The sequence below is a fragment of the Syngnathus typhle genome, linkage group LG16 (assembly GCF_033458585.1).
Source record: "Syngnathus typhle isolate RoL2023-S1 ecotype Sweden linkage group LG16, RoL_Styp_1.0, whole genome shotgun sequence".
NCBI lineage: Eukaryota > Metazoa > Chordata > Actinopteri > Syngnathiformes > Syngnathidae > Syngnathus > Syngnathus typhle.
Genome location: NC_083753.1, coordinates 6,953,792 through 6,976,760, shown reverse-complemented (window position 1 = coordinate 6,976,760; position 22,969 = coordinate 6,953,792). Strand labels below are relative to the sequence as shown.

Here is a 22,969-nt window from a genome sequence, read left to right as displayed (position 1 = left end):
GTACACTGTTCTTTGTATACGAGTCATTTTTATGCCGCGTTGGTTTTAAATTGTTTAACCATGAAAGAAATTTAGTCAAAAATACTCATTCACTGATATACATGAATTATTTTTTTTATATTGAGGAGCACAGGCCATATTTTGTAACATGCACTACATAAGCATTTCCATTTCCCAGCGGTGTGATATTTAATGGCGCTTTCCTAAGACTCAGCAAAACAAAAAAAGGCTCAACTAAATCTGTCCCTTGCAAACGGTCAACTACATTTCCTGCTTTTTTTTTGGGGGGTTGTTTTTCTCCCCCAAAGTCTTTCCACAGGAAGTAAGCATCAAACATCTCGTGATGAGTGAATTACAGAAGAATAAATTGGATGGATAAGGACTTTTTTTTTGCGCTCCCTCGTCAGGATGGATGCAAAAAAGGTACGTCCTCTTCGTCCTAACTGCTGGTGTTGATATGGGAGGAACATATTAGCTGTTAAAAAAAACAACAAAAAAAAAAAAACGCAGCTTATTACACAATGCTGCTGACCGGCGCTTTCGTCATTTCACTCCCGTCGAGTTTCTCCTCACAATGAGACCTCCTCCAAGTTCATTTTCTTTATCATCTTGATTTGTATGTCTATTTTAAAATACCTATAAATATGTATATAATAATATAGAAATGTGTTGTAAATTTGTGTGGGTGTATTTGAAAAAAAGAAAATCCAAACATTTTGCTGATGCGCTGTAATGTTGCTTTTTTTTCCCCTCTTCCCGTGCAGAACACCTCCACGGATTGCCGCCACGTCCGCTCAGGATGCTGACTCGTGTTTTTTCATTCCCGGGGACCGCCAACACCGTCACACCAGGTAAAATCGAATGACATCTATATTTGTGTCAATGTAACTCAAGGCCTCATCCTGCATTTTGCATCTGGGAATTGTCGGGAATGTCCTAAAGGAAGTCCAATTGTTCAAAAACGGAACCATCTCATTTAAAATTATCTGGAGAACTCAAAAGCGAGCTTTGCTGTAGGAGAACCCAAAAAGTCCCTCCCTCCTCCCTCCAAGTGAGATTATAAAGCGTCCTCCGCGGGCTCACAGCGAGCATTTTTTTCCAGGGCCTCCAAGAAGCCAAGTGCTTTTTTTGCTACCTTTTGGACCCCAGAAAAATGTGCGCTCTAAGAATATGGGGGGTGCTGTGCCTGATTTTGTGCGCGGGCGGGTCGCCGTACCTCAACCAGGTGGACTACGTTGACTTCTACGACAACGAGGTGTCCAGAGAGCAACATGGAGGTACCATTACATCATTTTTTTTTTGGCTTTGACCTTTACTATAAAAACAGAACAATTGCAAATAAACAAATAACAATATAAATATATTTTTTATTTACTATTTTTCATGTATTTATAGTATTTTTTATTTATTTATATGTACCATTCCTTTTTTTGTAAATCTATTTCTCTGTCAGTATTTTTTAAATGATATTATGTATTAGCGTATATGTTACGTACATGTATACAATATGTATATATTGTATATTTATTTGTACTTGCATGTACAAAAGCTTTAACGAGTCAACGTTTCTTCTCAGAGGATTCCACGGAGTCTCAAACATCGTGCCAATCTGACAATCTCCTTCGATGGGACAAACTTTTTATCGCCCTGGAGAACTCTCACATGAGGCAGAACATGCTGTTGGAGTCGTCGGAATCATGCCGCGGGGCCATGACGTCCCTCAGGGCGCAGATGGAGAACCCGGCCCGGACGGCGTCCCGCCAGTGCCCGTCTTGGCAGGCGGCCCTCAAGTTGCTTCGCCAGGAGCTCCGAGAAGAAGGCGAGGCGAGGGAGAGGCGCTTCAACGCCACCCTGCAGACGTATAATGGCTCCTCGCCGTTGGGTGCCAAAGAGCAGAACGTGACGTCACCCCCCGCCGACAGCGTGGAGAGGGCGCTGGTTGCCATAGCGACCGAGCTGCAGAAGCTCCACGTGCAGCTCGGCCGAGTGATCCAACAGGCGGGCGCGCTGAGAAAAGAGAAAGGAAACTCGTGAGAGGCCTACCCCCAAATGGACTCCTGTCTTAGAGTGGCTATCTAAAGTCTACACACCCCTGTGCAAATGGTAGGTTTTTGTGATTGGAAACAAAACGAGACTAAGATGGATCATTTCAAAAATTCTGTGATGTATAACCCGTAAAAAACTTTTGAAGACGGTAGATGTCTCTTGGAAAGATTAACGAGAGTTCTCCAGGTCAAGCTGATAGGGGAATGTTTTGAAATGATTTATCTTGGCATTTAGCAGTGGGTGTGCAATCTTTTTAGATCCACAACATATTTGCACTTTTGGATTATTAATTGAGGAATTTTACCCTCTTTGAACTTTTTGTCTGTCTTTGTCCGGATGTATTTGAAGTCATAAAAAAAAGTCATTAAAAGAAGACAAATAGCCTTGTGGAAATGTGTCCTTTTTGAGTCGCGGCCAATTTTGTGCTGACCTCGTGAAAGAAATGTTAGAATTTAATGTAATATAATAGTATATAAATTATAATATATATTATGTATATAATATGTATATATTTTATTATATACATATATATATATATGTATATAATAAAATATATACAATATAAATAATATAATTTAATATATAAGAAAATAAGTATTAATAAAAAAAATATATGTATGTATATATATATATATTTATATATATATATATATATATATATATATATATATATATATATATATATATATATATATATATATATATATATATTTGCTTTTCAAATGGTTCAATTTGCTCGCAATGTAACATAACACCATTGTTTTTATAACTAGATGTTTGTCCCCGTGTTCTTTTTATCCTGGCAATTTCTACCTAATGAGATGCTTTGGTGAATGTCGGCTTTGTGCTGCCCTTTAGCCGCGGCCGACGCAAGCGAGAGGTGTGCTGATAATGAACGCAGATCCAAAAGCAGATGGCTAATGACGCGGGAACGGCCGGAAGGAGAACACAATGTGCACGGGAGTCAAACCAAACAGAATCTAACCAGGCTACATCCTGCATAGTTTCTGTCTGGAACCTCCACGTCTTTTTTTTTTTTTTTTCTTTTACCTCATTCTGATCTGAATGTTTGGCACAGATCCTTGGCAGGGCAAAGGGAAGCTAATGAAAAAGCTCATAAATACGTCTTGATAGCAACTTAAAGAGTCAAAGAGTTTGTTCACCAGCGAGATTTTATTGTCACATTAACAGAAGACACCACGTTGGCACTTTTTCTTTTATCCTTCCCCAAAAAGTTAAAAATTCCAAAAAGACACCACAAATGATCTCCACTCAGGCCAAACAGTGAATACAAAGCAGGAATAATCAACACGCAACCTCCTAAATCTAACTTTGTGCTTGGTGGAGGTAAAAAAAAGTTTTACAAGTGACACGGTGGCGAGTGTGTGCTGGTCAAAGCGTCTTATTTAATGGGCGAGTCGAGAATCTCCTCGTATTCCTCCCGGTGACGTCGGCTGGCCCCGCGAGAGGGCAGCAGCTTGACGGTCACCAACCAGCCAACGCTCAAGATCACCATGGCGTTCCCGACCACCTCGGGGGCGCCGGGGGCCAGCTGAGCCATCACCAGATGGGCCACCGTGGCCAGGGGCGCCTCCAGACTTTGGCTGGCCGACACCAGCGCCGGGTGGATGCGGGCGAGGCCGTGCGTCACCCCGAGGAAGGCGGCGGTCGAGCAGACCGCCAAGGCCGCCACCAGCCCCCAGCCGGGAGCGCTGGCCGGCCAGGACCAGCCCTCCTGCAGCAGGACCGCCGTGGCCGGGGCCAGCAGGCAGCCCGTCCAGCTCACTGTGAACAGCGCGGTGGCCACGCTGACCCTCTCCTTCAGGGAGCGGTACCCCACCAGCGCCAGAGCCATCCACAGCCCGGCCAACGCCGACAGGGACCACCCAAACGCGCCCCTCCAGAATACCACGGGGTCTGTCTGGGATTCAAAATTGCTCTCATCTGCAGCGGGAAGCAGCAGAACCCCCAAGCCGCACAGCCCGGCCGCCAGGGTGATGGCGTCCGCCAAGCCCAGACGCTCCTCCAGCAACAGGAAGGCCAGCGTGGCGGACAACACCGTGGTGGCCATCCGCCAGGCGGGGGCCACGTCTTCTTGGGAGCTGAAGGTCAGCGAGGAGTAAGCGCAGCACAGGGACAGCGAGTAGGCCACGCCGTAACAAAGCAGACGGAGGCGGTAGCCCTCCGGTCCGAAAGGGTTCTCCCCCTTGTGCAGCGGCACAGCCACGGACAACAGCTGTACCACGGACCGAACCAGTAGAAGAAAGAGGGGGCCCAGGCCAAAGTGTTCCGAGGCCGCCCGGGTCAGAACCACCGTGCAGCCGTTAGCCAGCGCCGCCCCGAGCAGCCCCACCCAGGTGAGCCGAGACGCAGACACCGAGGCCTCCCCGAAACTGGCCAGTTGTTCCTCCACCCCCTTCCCGGGACCTTTGGCCACTCTGGGTCCAGCTTCGCCGCCGTCCCCGCTCTTGCCACCCGGAGGTCTCGGGGCGGCGGCCTTGTCCTTGGAGCCAAACAGAGTGAGCAGCCACCTCTTGGCTTCCGTCAGTCGCTTCCTGTCCGACGTCTCCTCCAGGAAGGAGCCAAAGTCCTCGAAGGACGGCGCGTCGTCGTAGCCCTCGTCGCCGGGCTGGGGGAAGTGCGTGTGGATGCTGGCTTGAGGGGAATAAGGGCTCTGCGTGGCGTACTTGGCCGTGACCGTGTGGGGGTGGATCTTGACCCGCTTCTTACCGCTGCCCAGGAGGTGAGTGGACTCCATGGTGGAGGTTGGCGGAGGACAAACCTGCTGGACAAATGAACATTAAGATGGGTTCGCCCAACATTGTGAAGCGGCCGCCTTTCGGAACACCCTGTGATCCATCATCCTTACATATTCAATACAGCGCTTGACATTTCAATATTTAATGGCACACGGGGTAATAATAGCCAAGGGGGGGGGGGGGGGGGTCTCGGCCTCCAAAGTCTTCTGAATGGGAGTTAAAGCTCCAGACGCCAAAGAGTCTGCGTATTTCATCAGCGCTATCTCCAAGCTTTTTTTTTTTTTTTAATTAGTTTTTAATTTACTTCACCCTGATGTGTTATCTTTGCCAATGACACGAATACAAGCGCTTAGCAGGAAACACATTATTTAGAGGCTATGTCTCCAGTTTTGGTCTCTTAGGTCAAGGAGAACCGTTTGACTTCTTACGGCCAATTTGCAAAAATTAAAAAAACACTAATTGCAATACCCTCCCCACATTATGCCAAGCCGCGGCTGCTCTTTCTCTCTCCTTCTACAAAAGAACAAATTCAGATTGTTTTTTGACTGTTTGCACTATTAAAATATAAATGTCATACAGCAATAATTGAAATTGGAGGAAAAAAGACTAAAACAATTCTAATATACTACAATCAATGAGATCAAATAAATTATAGATAACATTTCTGAAGCAATGCATTCCCAAAAAACATATTTCATGCATTACACTACCATTTAAATGTCTAATTTCACCTTTGCACTTTTTGTCCCCATTTTTTTGCTTCCCAGCAGCGCTCTGACACAAAATAGAATGTCATTTAATAATCTCCTCAGCGGCGGATCGCAATGTTCTTTTTGCAATTGTGCTCCATCACCTTCACATCCAGAACCACACAATGTAAAGACATCATTTTCCTACTGCATTGAAATATTTGTGTGTGCGTGTGTGTGTTTCCCAGAGCATTATGTAAACGTGCGTCTGTCTGAGTGTCTTGCTCATCGGGTGATTCTCAAGGTTAAACAGGGCCCACTGGCAATCATGCATATTTACATAACCCCCCTTTTAATTCATTTATTTATTTCTTATTAATATAAAAGACACTCACCTGCAAACAAGCCACCGATCATTCAGTCATTGAGCATCTTTCCATCCATTCGCTCCCCCCTCCTCCCCCCACTTTGCCTTCATGCGGCAGTCTAGAATCAAGTGAAAAAGGAGGACCACCCGGACCAGGATGAGATCGCAGACGAGCCACCTCAGGACCGGGAGGAGGAGGTGGAGGATGTGCGTTATATGGCGACCTGCTGCTGCTGCTCGTCCATCACTGTCTGATGCAGAAGATGCTCCGCCTTTCACAGAGAGGTAGCAAGGGGGGGCGGGGGGGGGGGGGGGGTAATTATAGCGTCTGAGCATGCGTCAACGGGAGCAATGCAAGCTATTTGTGATTTTAAGGAAGTGATTGATGAGAACAGCATGAAATATTACAAGCAAGTCACCATTTTATGAGAATATGGTCACTCATAATATTAGTAAAAAATAACTCATAATCTTATATGAAGTCATGTCAAAATATTACAAGATTTTTTTTTTTTTCATGGGATCCTACCGACTCGGTGCTTCTGCTTGACCTTATCAGTCAGCGATCAAGCTGTCCCATCTTTCCTCCAGCGTGGACTGACAAACCACAGATGGCCAACAGACGTCCCACACAGGAAGCGCTGAGATTTAAAGCAGCGCAGACGCTCAGAAAAGGTCCTCATCAAAGTCCAAATGCGGTGAGGAGAAAGTGAGAAAAAAAATATTTTCATTAAGCAAATTTGCGCCAAGTCGGGATTTCTCTTCCAAGCTTCAGTTAACGACCTTGGCGGAGGTCCGAGCTCGGCTGACGACTTTGCCGTCCTACTTCGGCTATTAAACACAATGACGATAATAAAACCCCTCGCGCATCCACGCACTCACTTTCGGCACTAAAAGGAAGAAGATCCATCTGCCGTTGCCATGGTGACCACCCAGAGAGAGTGCGACAGTTGCGGCTATTTAGGGCACATTAGAAAGAAAAAAAAATGGCCATTGATGACTCTGCGGCCTTGTTGTAAGACGCTACCATGAGGGTCCTTTAACGGCAGAACTTTTCGAGAGCCGTGATGGAGCCGAGCAGAAGCTCATATTGTACTTATTCGTCGGGTTTAAAAGGGCGGAACCGAGCCAGAACAAACATTTCGACCAAGCTGATTATCGTCACCATTCCTGAATGGAGAGGGAGGTCACGCTACAGCGGGCACCGGCCGAGTATGTCGAGTACACGTCTGGAGGCTTACAACAGACTTTGCACCTTTATCACAATCTTTTCAAAACATCCAAAGAAAGCCCATTTGGGCTTGAGTAGCTCCTCGGGCCTTTTTCCGTCCCCCGTGGAGATGAACAGAGATGGTTATCTTATATCACTGTAATCGACTTTGGGAGTGACAAGCTGTAATTGCGGCCTCGGAAAAGATGATGCTTATGTTGCCATGGTTACAGCCTTGCCAATGGGCACAATGTGTGTCTCCTAAGGTTGCACGTATGAGAGTAAAATAATGACTAAAAAATAATGTTGAGCAAATTGCACCCGTGTTAGATGTTATAGTTTATGATCAAATAAAATATGACACACAAAGATAAAATAGGACGCAGAGAAAAGATACCAAGTAATGTGTTAAAATTCAATGCGTGACACCAAATATATATTGTAATTTATAAAAAAAAATATATAGAGCATCTGCTATCTGTATAGGTCAACAAACTATTCGTTCAACAGGATGACGTCACACGACGTTCGCAAAGCATAAGTAAGCCTTTAATTTGAAAATGAATTCGAAGAAAATTGAATTAGTCGCCCGTGAATGTTTTTTAACATAATGACTAGCATAAAATATATATTTTTAAGGTAAATAGAGTGGCATAGACGGGGACCACCAGCGTGCGCGTCCTCGCCCCTTGGCAAGGCGCGTGGCCGGCGCAGAGGATGTCGCGGAGTGTCCGCCAGGGGGCAGCCGCGTCCCGGCGTGAGGCTGCGCCGCTTCCCCTGCACCGCAGAGAGGAAAATACCACCAGATGGCGGTTTAGGATTGCTGCTCTTCTCTGCGAGGCAAGCCTCCGCTCGCACGGGCCAATTTCCCCAATATCAAATAAGACTAAATAATAAAAAAGGGGATCGATTCGTCGCTGCGGGAGGTGACGCTCGAGCCGGGAATGGTCGTTAAAGGTGAGTAGCCGGTGTTTTTGTCGTGCTTTTTGTGAGGCGGGAAAAGGGGGGTGGTGGGGGAGGAAGACGGACCACAGATTCAAGATGGTGGACGCGCTGGAAAAAGGGAAGGCTTGCTGCTAAGGTTGTCGGTCGGGAGGGAGGGGGATGGGCGTTAGTGGCGGCTAACGGAGGCCATTGGTGCCGTTTCTCTCCTCGTCAGTTAGCCTAGCCCGCGAGCTAACTCGCCTCCCATCCCCAAAGCAAAAATGTCGCCGGCCGGCGGGTGGAAGTCTCTCGAAGGTGGATCTCCGCCGCGACCATTGTCCACCTGTCGCTGGAGTTGTCAACAAATACAAGAAGCCACGCTGTGTGACGTCTTTTGTTTGTGTGCGTGTTGCGACTAGCGTGTTATCAACTGGCTTTTCTCTTCTTTTCCCCCCCCATCCTTTGCTTGCTTGAGTGGATTTATCTTCCATGTGGTTCTTGACCTGCTCAGTGTGCAACGTCCCCTGAGACAACTTATGAATTGGCGCCATGTAAATAAACTTACCTGAAAATGTTTCTGTCCAAAGCGTGTGAAGACCATTCGCTTCTTCTCACTGTGCGTGTCACCATCACATGTCACCTTCCAAATTTTATTTCTTCTCACTTTGGGATTGGTTGGGAAGTGTGAGCCAGATCTTGACAAGAAGGTCTCAGTCCTGGTCAACCGGCCCAGAGCAATATTTGTGTTGACACTGGAGGTCACGATGTCCCTTGGAGGTTACATAACTGCTTTGTTTACAGTCAGCATGTGCAAACACTTTTAAATTGTCGCTTGTTTGGCTTCGTCTGCCTGTTGATAAAGCCGCTCGGATAATGGATGGACTTGAGAATTGATCTCAATATCAATTATTCCCTCGATTAATGACTCAAATTCTTGCATTATTATAAAACTCATGTTAGTTATTTCGGATTCAAACAATAACACACAATGTTGTACAGTGTAGTGCAATGTTGTTTACTATTAAGCTTTTGTGGAAGATGCCAGCCCAAAGCAGTTTCACTGATATTAGAGAACCAGAACACTCTTGTAGTGCGTTCAACGTGTCACTGTTACTACTTCATCACTTTTGTCATTGTTCCTTTCTTGTTTCACTTCCCTGATTGTGAGAGCTTCGCTGTGGCGATGAATGATTGATAACGGTGGGGGGGGGGGGGGGGGGTCTTTGCTACTTGTTAACAATACAAAAGTGCCCCCCGGTCATTCATCACGGGTTTGACACGGTGACTGGGCGCCGCTCCAAAATGAAAACTCCTCTCTGGATCTGCAATAATTGTTGCATCTGTTTCGGCTTTGTTTATGTCTCTTTTTTTTTTTCCTGTCGTTTTCTTTGAATATGATGTCATTCTTGTTCTGCGGGCTTTAGGGAGGCGCGCCTGCTGCTCGCTCGTTTTTCATGTTCCCTGTGTCTCAGCGGGTTTGGAGTCAAAGCGGTTCCTCACGAGAAGAACAATCCTATGGAAGGATGTCCTCGTTCGACACTTTGCGTTGATGCCGTACGCGGCCGCGCCGCCGTGAGTCATTGTTGCTCATTTGGCAGGCGGCAGCCTCGTTTGCCTCGGGATAGTTTGAAATCAGGCCAGAGCGCGACGGCTCTCCACGTTTTTTTCAGGGACCGCCTCCGAGCGCTGTGCTATATTTGTGTTGGCCTTACTTGAATATTGATGCGCTCACCTGCGTCTGTCGCGTGCAAAAGAAGTGAAGAGCAATGCAATAGTCGACGTTATGCCCATTATGAGTCACGCTGAAGTGCAATTAAATAAACTAATAGGATCTCCATTGTGATGCAATCAACAGGTCACGTCACGACTCTTCATAGTCGGAGAGTAATCAACCATTTATTGATGTCTATCTCGCTCGCTGTGCCCATTACTAAGCACACTACAATAAGTCCCGCCACAGTGGAGCTGTCAATTTCAACGTCATTTGTCGGTAGTGTCGGCGATTTGCATGACCGCGCTTGTTTCAAATCAGCTGACATCTGTCAAAAAGCTCGCCAACCCGATTGTGCTGTGACGTAAGACGCATCTGTGCCCGTCCTTGACGCTTGGCAAGGAGGTCCGGAACGGCGCTTGTGTTGTGTCTGACAGTCTGGGCCGAGATGAGAAAGTGCAAATCGTTTCTACCCTCTTGGCTCTTTCATACAAATAATGAAGCGAGGATTGGAGCTGTGATAAAGGACCAAAATTCCAAATGGTTGTAAAAAAAAAAAAATGACGTTTCAAACTGAAGCGTGTATTCTATACTTATTGCTAGCTGCTTGTAGTCATGGTAACCAAATGGCTCGAGTCATCTCAACCGGATCGGATGACGCTGTTGTCATTCTGCGCATTTCGTCAGAAGATAATCCCAGACTTTTATTACGACATTGGCAAGCGTTTTAAATCGCACGGACTTTGCGTAACTCCACCGAAATAAAACACGCTCTTCCAAACCTCGGTTAAGCTTTGTGGACATTTCCCGACTAAGCCCCATATGGTGATCAAAACGTAAAAAAAAATAACACGGAATAGAAGGTCAAGCCAAGCTTTCGCTCGAGACGCGAACGACCCCTGAGGGAATCGGCGCCCGCCAAGACAATCATTGCTCTTTTATCACACTACCAGCCTGCGCGCACACACATAAACGTTTCGCTTTCGAAAGACGGCTTGCAAGGAGTGAGATTAGGACCGTGTCACACAGGAGATCAGCCATTTGACACACACACACACACGCTTGCAATCAAACGGCCATCTGCCGCCACCGCCGCCACAAACTACTTACTGTACTCTTTCGACTACACTCAGTCTGGAGGAGGGGTGAAGAAAGATGGAGTGACAAGATCGCTACTGAAAAATGGAATCCCTGCTCCCGCCGAGCACACACACACACACTTTTTGTGAGTGTGACTCAAAGATACATACATCATAAGGCGGGATGCAATTTTTCTATTTCCTTGAATAAAACATTTCCTCGTTGCTCCTCATGAGCGCAATCCCACCATTGGGGACGGACGGACGGTCGGTCGGTCGGTCACGTGATCGTTTTACGCGCTCCCGCTCGCATTTTGCCCTCTCGCTGATGGATTTTGCAGATTTGCAACAGCTGCCGCTCACTCTCCCGCAGTCACAAAGCAAATAAGTGCCAGAGAAGGTGATTCAGCAGCGAGCAAAAGCCGGGCCGGGCCGGGCCGCCTGGCGTGATTGATGCTGCTGTTGTAGTAAAACACAAGCGGGCAACGCTGTCACGCTGACATTTTTAAAGCTCCCTGAAAAGATTTCAATTAAATTTCCTAGTTTAGAGGCGAGCATTTATTTTACGAGGCATACTTTTTCCTGCAGTCGAAATTAAATAACTATAAATAAAATAAATAATATAATTAATGATCGTGGAAATGAAATAATATTTCCATAATATGAAAGTTTTCCTGCAGTAGAAATTAAATAACTATAAATAAAATAAATAATATAATTAATGATAGTAGAAATAAAATCATAAAAATGCCATTTCAAGTATGCTGTTAATTTCTCAATGAACCAGAGGTTTTGCGTTGGCAAGGGACAGAACTCGGTACGCTGGTCTAGGTGTCAATTCCGACACACAAAACGGATATCCGGTGCCGGAGTTTGGAGTTTCCGCCGTTCATGTTGTCAAATTGGGCATAAACAATAAATCATTGAATTAAAAAGTGAATAGATCAATTCAATGACTGGTTCAACTGCAGCCTGCTCCGTTTCCACGTTCTCACTCGCCCGAAACACATTTCACAAAATAGTCTGAGGCTGTTTGACAGCCAGCAACCATTGAGGCCAGCGAGCCAACCAGTACTCATGTTCACCAAATCTATTTCAATCCATACATTCCGGCCGCTTCGTCTTGCTCCAAAACAGCTGAGAACCATTTCGGGAAATTTACACCCCAAAAATAACGCTCGCGACAGTCCAAGGGCAGAATTACCTCATTTGTGCTCTGCATTGGAGACGTTGCCACGGAAACCAGCCTTGGAATAAGACAAATGCGCTACCGGTAACATTTCTCTCGACTCTTCATTTGCTTTGTATGAATAGAAGCCCGGCAGATGGAACGTGAGCTTCTTGCCATAGTGCCTTCGCAAGCCCAAGGTGCATTTAAAAGGATTTTTCTGTTTGTGCCACTTCTAATATGAGTCATGGCCGGCAGGCCGGCTCCATCTTTTAAGGGACGACAAATCGCATCTTTTGCATTCACTCGTCTCACTCCCCCTCCCCTTCTGTTTTTTCTTTTTTTTTTTTTAATTCAGGAATACACTTGTTCTAGTCGTTCCAAAGAGTCGTCCAGCAGGGACGGTCCAGCAGGGACGACATACAAGGTGCTCGCCGTCACCACTCATTAAACTCTTGGCTGTCTGCAACCGCTGCGACGACGGTTTTAAAAAAAAAAAAGAAAAAATCCTCCAGTGAGTCGTTGTTTGGATAAGACTTATTTTTTCTCGACACTTCTTCCGTTGCCTTCTGGCGCTAAGTCGTTAACAGCACACAAGTGTGACTGAACCCGTAAAGCTCCTTTTATGGCATAACACACTTTTGCAGGCGCCAGTGATGATGAAGCACACTTCTGCCAGAATTTTTATTTTTTTTACGTTCTCCAATAAAAGGAAAATTCAAAGAAATAAAATGTGGACAGTAAAATAAAAGTCATCATTTGTTTAGCAAAGTGTAACAAATGAGTTGGCTGTTTTTCCAAAAATGATGAGGCTGACAAAAATGTAAAACAGTAAAAGATTTTTAAAAATACATATTTATTAATAGACAATGAATTTGATCTCTTAAGGAAGGTGCCATAGCGATTGCTCTTCTTCATCACGTTGGCGCCGTGCCACTTCAAACAAGTTCACAAATTTGACACTCTGCCAAAAGCGTTTGACTCGCCAGAGGCTGAGCTGCGCTGTGTTTGTTTATGGAGTAGACATGATTGCCAACCCCCTTACACGCTCGCTCTCTCTTAACATATAGATCTTTTTTTTTCTGCTCGTCACACTTTCTCCATATTATCTTTCAAGCGATGTCGCGCTTGTCATTAAAGCGCGGGGGGCGTGTCAAATCAAACACGTTAAACAAGTTTTCCCTGCTGGCGAATATTTTGCGGTTTGAATATCCTACCGGATCAAATAATTAAAATAGTTTAGCTTTTTTAGAAGTTTAGAGAATTTCTTTTGTCCTAAAATGGAAACCTCATAGCAGCAAACTATTTTTCTTCTCTATAAATATTTGTGAGATTTTGGGCAAGTGACATCAGATAGCAAATTTGAGTTAACCCGTCTTGACAATTTGGAAATTTGCAACGGAAGTCAAGAAATAAATTTTTGAATGAAGCAGCCCTCTCTCCCCCCCCCCCCCTTTCTTTTCTCAACTTGGTCCCTCCTGTACCCACTTGGCACCCAATCAAACCAGCTCTCGGCGTCAGGCTTATGACCCTCGCCTAGTCGCCATGGCAACGAGGGCCTGCCTCCCATAGAACCCGGCGTGCATGTTAAGTGCTTTCTCGGAGGCTCGCTACCTCGCTCGCTCTGTCTTGTGCGTGCGTGCATTCTCTCACATACGCGCTCATGGCTGTCGTGGAGTATTTCAAGACTCGATCAATTCAATGATTCATTCTTATTATATTTATATTGCAACATCACTCCCCCTCGTTTTAAAATGTTTACTTTTTATGAAAATTAAAACATTGTATTTTTAAATCCATTGTTGGCTTAACAAAATAATTGACAGATTAATCAATAATAATCATTTTAAAATTGGCTTTGGCAGTTTGTCTCTCCGTAGTGCAATTGGCGACAAGACCAAATTTTATGACTCAAAAAGCCGACGTTATAGTTTAGTGGCGCACAATCCTGCTATTATTGGCACATTTCAATAGTGAGAAATGAAACTGAGGTGCGGCATGAATGCCGATGTCAACTTCGGTGCAGTCCTTATAAAAAAAAAAAAAGTCAGGCCTACACACACACACACACAGACACATTTCCTCTTCCTCAATGTGGACGTCAGCACTGGAAAAAAAAAAAAAACCAACCAATTGATTCCCATAAAAGTGAGGCTAGCGTCCAAATAGTCTGCGAGGGCGACCGAGGCTGAGTTGTGTGTGTGTTTGTGTGCGAGTTTGTGTGCCTCCATACTGAGATTGTGATGTTTGGTCGGCTGAGGGCGTCTGACTCATTTGGGTCACACTCGAGCACCATCTTGAGAAGTCGGTTGAATGTTGATGAACGAGTATTGTTCAGGATTGTCTTAAATTAGAAGACACAAGGGCTTCATGAGAATTTTTATATGCCGACATGTTACCCCTTAATAGGCGTCGATTGTTTGGGGGCCTTTATTCGAAGAACAGTGTTGGCAATATAAAGTAATCCATCCGATAAGGATTCACCTGCAAATAAGAAACAGAAGCCCCAAATTAATATTAATCGTAGTGACGGCCGAGCACCGATACCACGTATCGGTACTACCGATACCACAAATCGGTACTACCGATACCACGTATCGGTACGGCCGATATTGGCCTTTCTTCGATCTGATACCGGTCCCCCGATACCAAGGCGCCCTCTTGTGGCCAATCAAATAACAGAACGTTTTTTTCTTCGCGAGCTGGAAAAACGTCCTCACATATGCCCAGTAAAATGCAATTTATGCAACTAGTCAATCACGAATGAATAAAAGTTTCTGCAATAGCCACGATTGTTCATTGACGGTTAGCATTTATACAGCTACCAAAGCTACCAATTTTCTCTTTTACAACTTTGCATTGACATTTCACGCTGTTCAAATTTGCATTGACATTTCACGCTGTTCAAATCCTCTTACACACCAAACAGAAACACACACACACACACACACACAGTCTATGCTTGGCAGATGATGTATGTGAGTGTGTGAGTGTGTTCTCACTCCTTGGCTTGCTACATCTCCATATCAACAGTGTGTGAGCGGCAGTATTTAAATACACACTCTCTTAGCCTGCCCCCTACTGTTGCCCAGACCTACTTTCAAACACACGTGCATAAACTCACACACACTCTAGTGTTAAAAAGTGCACGCCTGAAGTATTACATGCAAACAAAAGCTCACTTTATTTTAAGTAGCTTTAATTAGCATTCTGGAATTTTCTGCAACTTGTTTAACTCACCGTTGATGGAGTTTATGAAGAGACCGGGGGTGAAGGACTTTGTGGCTCATACTGCTCACGGTGGTTGTTTGGAGATACTGCACCTATGTGCTTCTGCTCTAATTAGCATAAAACCAGGTTCACAATTAATATGATCGTCAGTCTTCACGGCTTTGTGTTCACCACGGTAATTAAGGTGCAAATATTTAAATGAATCCAGAAGGTAATGTCTTGCAAGATGTAATTAAGGTGCAAATATTGACCAAATATTCAAATTATTCCGGAAGTATGTCTTGCAAGATGGCTGCTTTTTTCAATATTGAGTTAATCTTGATGTGCGAGGGCCAGCAAACTTTTATTGCCTTTAAAATATCTCCTCATATCTTGGATTTATTTTATTCTGTAGTTCCCAAAGTGGCCAGTTGGTGTCATCCTCTTGCTATTTTTATGCCTATATGTTATCAGGGAAAACAGCAAACTGTCCCGAGCTCCTAAAATGATCATTATTATTTACTAATTATCATCATCTGTTATTTATTCATATTTTTATTTGCCTCTCTGCAGAAACAGGAGAGCGTTAAGAGCCAGAGCGCGGTCCGTCCTGGATTCTTTCCACCCCCTCCCGCCCCTCCGACTCTTCCCCCCCGTCCGAGCATCGTCGTGACTTTCGGACCCGAGAGACGCGTCATATTCGGACACCTCGGCGCCACCCCAAAGTCGCCAGGATGATAACGTCAGAGCTTTCTGTGCTCCAGTAAGTGACGCTCTCAAAAAAAAAAAACCACAAATACTGTACGTTGATAATTTTTTTTTTATCCATTTCTAGGGACTCATCCAATGAGTCGGGGGCCACGGATGCGGTGGGACTCAGCATGGGCATGGCGGACATTGAAGACCCCGAGGTGAAGGGCAAGAAGAAGCGAGGAAGGCCTGGCAAGCAAGCGCAAGTGAGACCGAAAAAAAAAAATTGTATTTGAATGAATTTACAGTGACCCTCACGCAGCGTGTTCCTCGGCGTACGATACAGCTAACCAAATGTTCCTCTCCGCGCAGACGGCCAATAAGAAGCCTCGCAAGATGCCGGTGGACAAGGGCGTGGGCGGGGCCAGGGGGCGGGGCAAAGCCAACGGCGTGGCCCAACACAACGGCGACAGCTCGGAACCCATCACTCTGTTCGAAGTGGTCAAGATGGGAAAGAGCGCCATGCAGGTGGGCCCGACCCGCACCACCGTGACAAACGTCTCGAGACCTTCCACCGACGGCTAAGCGGACGTCTTTCCGTGTGTGTTTTCATTGCGCAGTCCGTGGTGGACGAGTGGATCGAGTCGTACAAGCAGGACCGAGACTTGGCCCTGCTGGATCTCATCAACTTTTTTATCCAGTGCTCCGGGTGCAAAGGCACGGTCAGGATCGAGATGTTCCGCAACATGCAGAACGCCGAGATCATTCGCAAGATGACCGAAGAGTTTGATGAGGTAAAAAAATAGTCTCGCTTCTTTTTTTATTTTGATGATCCCCGCCTAAAAGACACGGTTACGTTCCGCAGGACAGCGGCGACTACCCGCTCACCATGCCGGGGCCCATGTGGAAGAAGTTCCGTTACAATTTCTGCGAGTTCATCTGCGTGCTGATCCGCCAGTGTCAGTACAGCATCATCTACGACGAGTACATGATGGACACCGTCATCTCGCTCCTCACCGGGCTCTCCGACTCCCAGGTCCGAGCCTTCAGACACACGTCCACGCTGGCTGGTAAGGAGACCAGAAAACGATTTCTTTTAAATTTAATTTCATTTGAATGAGTTGCCGTCATTTGTCCTGGCCGCAGCTATGAAGCTGATGACGGCGCTGGTGAACGTGGCGCTCAACCTCAGCATCCACCAGGACAACACGCAGCGGCAGTACGAGGCGGAGCGGAACAAGATCGCCGGCAAGCGGGCCAACGAGAAGCTGGAGCTGCTGCTGCAAAAGAGGAAGGAGGTCGGGCGAAACGGCAAACTCGCACTGCGTTTGTTCTTTTTGCGGGAAACGTATCAAATTCTTTCGTCTCCGCTCAGCTTCAAGAAAACCAGGACGAGATCGAGAACATGATGAACTCCATCTTCAAGGGCATATTCGTGCATCGCTACAGGTGCGTTTGGACAAATTGAAATGAATCTTGACAAATCGAAACGAAAACCGCCGACTCCTCTTGGCTCGGCAGGGACGCGATTGCCGAGATCCGAGCCATCTGCATCGAGGAGATCGGCGTCTGGATGAAGATGTACAGCGACGCCTTCCTCAACGACAGCTACCTGAAGTACGTCGGCTGGACGCTGCACGACCGGGTGAGTCGAGCGGGGAAAACCCGGGCGGGGGCTCAGTCCTCTCACATATTTCGCTGACTTTGCACTCTTTGTGTTCCCTCCCAGCAAGGCGAAGTGCGTCTCAAGTGCCTGAAAGCTCTGCAGAACCTGTACACAAACCGGGAACTTTTCCCCAAGCTCGAGCTCTTCACCAACCGCTTCAAGGTAACGCCGCAATTGAGAAGCGTGGCAAAAGCCTTTCTTGGTCACCACCCCTCCCTTTTTTTTTTTTTTAGGACCGTATTGTGTCAATGACGCTGGACAAGGAGTACGACGTGGCTGTGGAGGCCATCCGACTGGTCACTCTCATCCTGCAGTGAGTAAACCTTGAAGGACAGACAACGTATTGGCCGGGCAGAAGCGATTCAAAATCCGTTTTCCACCTTTGATTGTGCTTTTGCTGTCCCAGGGGCAGCGAGGACGCACTGTCCAATGAGGACTGTGAAAACGTCTACCACCTGGTCTACTCTGCCCATAGGCCCGTGGCCGTAGCCGCCGGCGAGTTCCTGCACCGCAAGTGAGCCCGCGCTGACCTCACGCCATCTCGATGCGATTTTTACGGGTCGCCATCTTGACTCGATGCTTTTCCCCGTCGCTGCCAGGCTCTTCAGTCGGCACGACCCGCAGGCGGAAGAGGCGCTGGCCAAGCGCAGAGGCCGCAGTAGCCCCAACGGGAACCTCATACGCATGCTGGTGCTCTTCTTCCTGGAGAGCGAGGTAACTTCGGAGGCGCTCCGGCCCCCGTTGTTTCGAATCACATGATCATCGTTATTGATTGTGTGCGCTGTAGCTTCACGAGCACGCGGCCTACCTGGTGGACTCCTTGTGGGAAAGCTCCCAGGAGCTCCTGAAAGACTGGGAGTGTATGGCCGAGCTGCTGCTGGAGGAGCCCGTGCAGGGCGAGGATTGTAAGACGCGCTATATCGTCTTCGGATAGTCGCCCGCTCTCTTGCCGACTGTCAATGTCCGTTCGCTTCCCCGCCAGTGCTGTCGGACCGACAAGAGAGCGCGCTAATCGAGCTGATGGTGTGCACCATCCGGCAGGCGGCCGAGGCCCACCCGCCCGTGGGCAGAGGCACCGGTAAAAGGGTGAGTCGCCAATCCATCCAAGTTTCCCATCCGTTCTATTTTCGGCCATGTTGGTCATCTCCGTGTTTTCTGTTTCATCTCCGCAGGTGCTAACAGCCAAGGAGAGGAAGACGCAAATAGACGACAAGAACAAACTGACGGAGCACTTCATCATGGCGCTGCCCATGCTGCTGTCCAAGGTGAGCCAAGCCGCTCGCCGGCGGCGGCGCCATCCCCATCGACCCTCCTCGTTCTCCCCGCAGTACCAAGCCGACTCGGAGAAAGTGGCCAACCTGCTGCAGATCCCGCAGTTTTTCGACCTGGACGTGTACAGCGCCGGGCGCATGGAGAAGCACTTGGACGGGCTGCTCAAGCAGATCCGGCTGGTGGTGGAGAAGCACATCGAGATGGACGTGCTGGAGGCGTGCAGCAAGACCTACAGCATCCTCTGCTCCGAGGACTACACCATCATGAACCGCGTGGACATCGCCCGCTCGCAGCTCATCGACGAGATGACGGATCGCTTCGCGCACTCCGTGGAGGACCTGCTGCAGGAGGTGATGCGGCGTTGCTCACCAAAACCGCCAAAGCCGCGTAAACTCTAAACGTTTTAATCGCAGGCCGAGGAGGCCGACGACGACGACATCTACAACGTTTTATCCACCCTCAAGAGACTCACGGCCTTCCACAAGTAAGACTCGATGGACTGACGGCACTTGCGACCGTTTTCTCACCTCGATGTCTTCCGCCGCCCACCTCAGCGCTCACGACCTGACGCGCTGGGACCTCTTTGGCAACTGCTACCGTCTGCTGAAGGCCGGCATCGAGCTGGGCTCCATGCCGGAGCAGATCGCCGTGCAGGCGCTGCAGTGCTCCCACTACTCCATCCTCTGGCAGCTGGTCAAGATCACCGAGGGGGCTCCCAGCAAGGTAGCAAGGCAAACGCTCGCTCCAGGAGATGAGGTGGACTTTTCCCTAAATGCTCCTCGTTTGTGTAGGATGACTTGCTGGCCCTCAGGAGAGTGGTCAAGTCGTTCCTCGCCGTGTGCCAGCAGTGCCTGTCCAACGTCAACACGCCCGTCAAAGAGCAGGTAGCATTTCAGAAAGCCGCTTCCTGGATTTCTGCTCTCCTCACGCCGTCCATTCCGCTCAGGCCTTCATGCTCCTCTGCGACCTGCTGATGATCTTCAGCCACCAGCTGACGACGGGCGGCCGCGAGGGCCTCCAGCCGCTGGTCTTCAACCCGGACGGCACGCTTCAGAACGAGCTGCTCAACTTCGTCCTGGACCACGTCTTCATCGACCAGGACGACGAGAGCCAGAGCATGGGTGAGGGGGAGCTTTGAAAGAGGCGCGGAGGAGCGAAACGCACAATATTGACTTTGACGGACTCTCAGAGGGCGACGAGGAGGACGAGGCCAACAAGATCGAGGCCCTGCACAAGAGGAGGAACCTGCTGGCAGCTTTCTGCAAACTCATCATCTACGACATCGTCGACATGCCGGCGGCTGCCGACATCTTCAAGCACTACATGAAGGTTTTTTTTATTTTTCTATTTTGTAAACTTTTTTTCTTTTTCAAATAATCACGTGTGTCTATCATACTGTCGTTCTTCAGTATTACAACGACTACGGCGACATCATCAAGGAGACCCTGAGTAAAACCAGACAGACTGACAAGATCCTCTGTGCCAAGACGCTCATTCTCAGCCTGCAGCAGGTCACAGATTTCCACACAAGGCGCAAATTGGCTTCATCCCGACCCACGTCATTGACTTTGTCGTATGCGCTTGCAGCTCTTCAACGAGCTGTTGCAGGACCAGGGCCCCAACCTGGACCGCACGTCGTCACACGTGAGCGGTATCAAGGAGCTGGCCCGCCGCTTCGCCCTCACCTTCGGCCTGGATCAGATCAAAACCAGGGAGGCCGTGGCCACGCTGCACAAGTGAGTTGTTAACTCAAGCGGGTTGGTGGGCGGGATTTCATTCATTTCGGTTCTTGTACTCCTTTTCTATTCTTCCTCTTGTCAGAGATGGAATCGAGTTTGCCTTCAAGTACCAGAATCCTCGTGGACCCGACTTTCCTCCCATCAACTTGGCCTTCCTGGAGGTCTTGAGCGAATTCTCCTCCAAGCTGATCCGCCAAGATAAAAAGACAGTGTAAGTGATTTTCCAACTTTTGAAAGCAAGTTTGTGACGTACGCTAAACGCGGCGGCGCATCCCACCAGTCACTCGTACCTGGAGAAGTTCATGTCGGAGTCCATGCCCGAGCGGCGGGAGGACGTGTGGCTGCCGCTGATCTCGTACAGGAACAGCTTGCTGACGGGCGGCGACGAGGACCACATGTCGGTCACGTCGGGCTCCAGCAGCAAGACGGGCTCCGTGCGCAGCAAGAAGGGTCGGCCGCCGCTCCACAAGAAACGCGTCGAAGGTGAGCCCGGCCGGGGCAGGGTCCTCTTCGAAATGTCGTTTTCATTTCTTTCATTGGCAACACTCGCTCTCGACATTGCAGAAGAGAGCAGCAGCGTGGAGGGCTCGTGGCTGATGCGCAACGACACCTTGCAGACGCCCGGCGCGCTGCCAACCCCTCAACTCACCTCCACCGTCCTTCGAGAGAACAGGCCCGCCGAGCACATGCCCGACCCCGACTCGGAACCCGGCTCGGAGAACGACTTTGTGCACAAGTGAGCGCGGACGCCGGCCTAAGAATCCTCTCGGCACGAGTCTTTGACGAGTCGCGCCTTCAGCCCTCAGATGCAGATGTCGTGGCTCGGCCAGCAGAAGATGGAAGAGGTGAGCAGGAAGGACCGCATGGCCGTCAACTACATCAAGTCACGGAGCAATCAGGGCGTCCGGCAGACCGTGTAAGTTGGACCGCCAAAAGAGAGAATTCGTCATGGCTGCGTGGGCGTAACGTATGCACTCGGCTTCAGGCGCGGGCTGATGGAGGATGACGCCGAGCCCATCTTCGAGGACGTGATGATGTCATCGCGGGGTCAACTGGAGGACATGAACGAGGAGTTTGAAGACACCATGGTCATCGACCTGGTCGGTGACGACGCCTCACCGTGCTTTTTGTAGTCTAGATGAAAGGTTGAGTTTTATTTTATTTTTCTCAACCCCGCCAGCCGCCATCGAGGAACAGACGCGAGCGAGCGGAACTAAGACCGGACTTCTTCGACTCGGCAGCCATGATTGAGGACGAGTCGGTAAGCAATTAAAGACTTTTTTTTTTCTGCTCGACTTCCTCTTTGGAAAAAAAAATCGATTTGTGCATCTATAATTAAGGGGTGTCTTCGTTTTTGGAATTTTTGTCTCTGCAGGGGTTCAGCATGCCCATGTTCTGATGGCCGCAATGGTTGCAAAAGGAATCGAGAGAGAGAAAAAAAAGCGCCTTCTGATCAGGAAGTCAAACGACAGCGGTGGTGTGGTAGATCCACGTGAGCTGTCAATCACACTCCTATCCCAAGAAGGTATTGTACAAGTTCTTCACCTCTGGACACCCGGTCCTCTTTCGCGTTGGACAGTTTGAAAAAGTGTTGGCCGGGTGTTCCGTTCTGTACAGCCCCGTGCCCCTCCCCTCCCCTCTCCTTCCCTTGTGTTGCACTTTGGTCCACCCACATCAGTTCAAACAAAGAGTGGACGTCAAGTCTACATGGTCTATATCTGTGGTCTTATCACCCCCCTCGACTCCCCCCCCCCCACCACCACCACCACCCTGTTGCGCTCTTGGAGTTACTCTGCACACAAATAACAGTTTTTGTATCGTAAAAACAAAAACGAGAAAAATACATTTCTAATTCTGTAGCTTTAGTACAAAAAGTTTTAAAACCAAGTGTTTGTACAGCGTTTTCTTCTCGAATGTGTATTCTCGTTTGTTGCCAAATGGTGGCCTACATACAAACATGCTCTTCTGGATCTTATCCCGATCCCTTCATTTTTTTTGGGGGGGTCCTCTCCCTTCCCTCACTGCTTCAGTATTTGCTGTCGCTCCCTCGCCGCCGCAGACAGTGTTTGATTCGTGTCGGTGCATCACAAATGTTGTTTGAATGTGTCTTCGAGTTTTGCTTGTGTAAATATCACAACGGTCCGCGGAGCCCTAACGTGCTCTCAAAAGACTCTTTTTGTTTTTTTTCTGTCGACCTTCAATTGTTTTTACGAAAATAAAACGTGTACTCAATTTACGGAGTTGTGATCATCTTTCACCCAAAGAATTGACCTTAAGTGGCATTTTAGCAGTAAAAATCCCAACCCAAAATAGATTGGCTTATATTTAAATTTTGACATAGAAATGAGGTCAACGTTGAATTTTTTTAGTTTACAGTAAACACTCTTCAACAATCTGTTTTTGAAATAAAATCAATGAGGTCTTTTTTTTTTTTTTATT

The 22,969-nt window shown here is 47.9% G+C and overlaps 3 protein-coding genes across 6 annotated transcripts; 2 read left to right on the top strand and 1 right to left on the bottom strand.

Annotated features, from left to right (window-relative positions):
• The first annotated feature begins 308 nt into the window (after window positions 1-308).
• Window positions 309-2,433, top strand: LOC133169211 (pentraxin-related protein PTX3-like). The gene is made up of 4 exons (XM_061301199.1): window positions 309-423; window positions 765-851; window positions 1,103-1,277; window positions 1,577-2,433. The coding sequence occupies exons 3-4, from the start codon at window positions 1,154-1,156 to the stop codon at window positions 2,032-2,034; spliced, it is 582 nt and encodes a 193-aa protein (XP_061157183.1). The 5' UTR covers window positions 309-423; window positions 765-851; window positions 1,103-1,153; the 3' UTR covers window positions 2,035-2,433.
• A 767-nt stretch (window positions 2,434-3,200) lies between these two features.
• Window positions 3,201-8,794, bottom strand: slc35g2a (solute carrier family 35 member G2a). Of its 4 annotated transcripts, none has more exons than XM_061301175.1 (4): window positions 8,561-8,794; window positions 6,391-6,539; window positions 5,890-6,133; window positions 3,201-4,828 (listed from the first exon to the last, which is right to left on the bottom strand). In XM_061301175.1, the coding sequence occupies exon 4, from the start codon at window positions 4,802-4,804 to the stop codon at window positions 3,449-3,451; it is 1,356 nt and encodes a 451-aa protein (XP_061157159.1). In that variant the 5' UTR covers window positions 4,805-4,828; window positions 5,890-6,133; window positions 6,391-6,539; window positions 8,561-8,794; the 3' UTR covers window positions 3,201-3,448. The 4 variants fall into 4 exon arrangements, with proteins under 4 accessions (XP_061157159.1, XP_061157161.1, XP_061157162.1 ...); XM_061301177.1 differs by having other exon boundaries at window positions 6,391-6,502; XM_061301178.1 differs by lacking the exon at window positions 8,561-8,794 and having other exon boundaries at window positions 5,890-5,980; window positions 6,086-6,133; window positions 6,391-7,810.
• Window positions 7,887-22,766, top strand: stag1a (STAG1 cohesin complex component a). The gene is made up of 31 exons (XM_061301144.1): window positions 7,887-8,028; window positions 15,737-15,926; window positions 15,999-16,119; window positions 16,226-16,381; window positions 16,474-16,647; window positions 16,719-16,923; window positions 17,000-17,151; window positions 17,229-17,302; window positions 17,375-17,498; window positions 17,583-17,681; window positions 17,753-17,832; window positions 17,926-18,033; window positions 18,119-18,233; window positions 18,307-18,424; window positions 18,502-18,605; window positions 18,692-18,784; window positions 18,848-19,141; window positions 19,205-19,275; window positions 19,346-19,514; window positions 19,583-19,675; window positions 19,738-19,912; window positions 19,981-20,120; window positions 20,201-20,302; window positions 20,379-20,527; window positions 20,613-20,741; window positions 20,811-21,013; window positions 21,095-21,266; window positions 21,330-21,446; window positions 21,516-21,630; window positions 21,711-21,791; window positions 21,906-22,766. Exons 2-31 carry the CDS (start codon window positions 15,898-15,900, stop codon window positions 21,927-21,929), a joined length of 3,786 nt encoding a protein of 1,261 aa, XP_061157128.1. The 5' UTR covers window positions 7,887-8,028; window positions 15,737-15,897; the 3' UTR covers window positions 21,930-22,766.
• The last annotated feature ends 203 nt before the right edge of the window (window positions 22,767-22,969 follow it).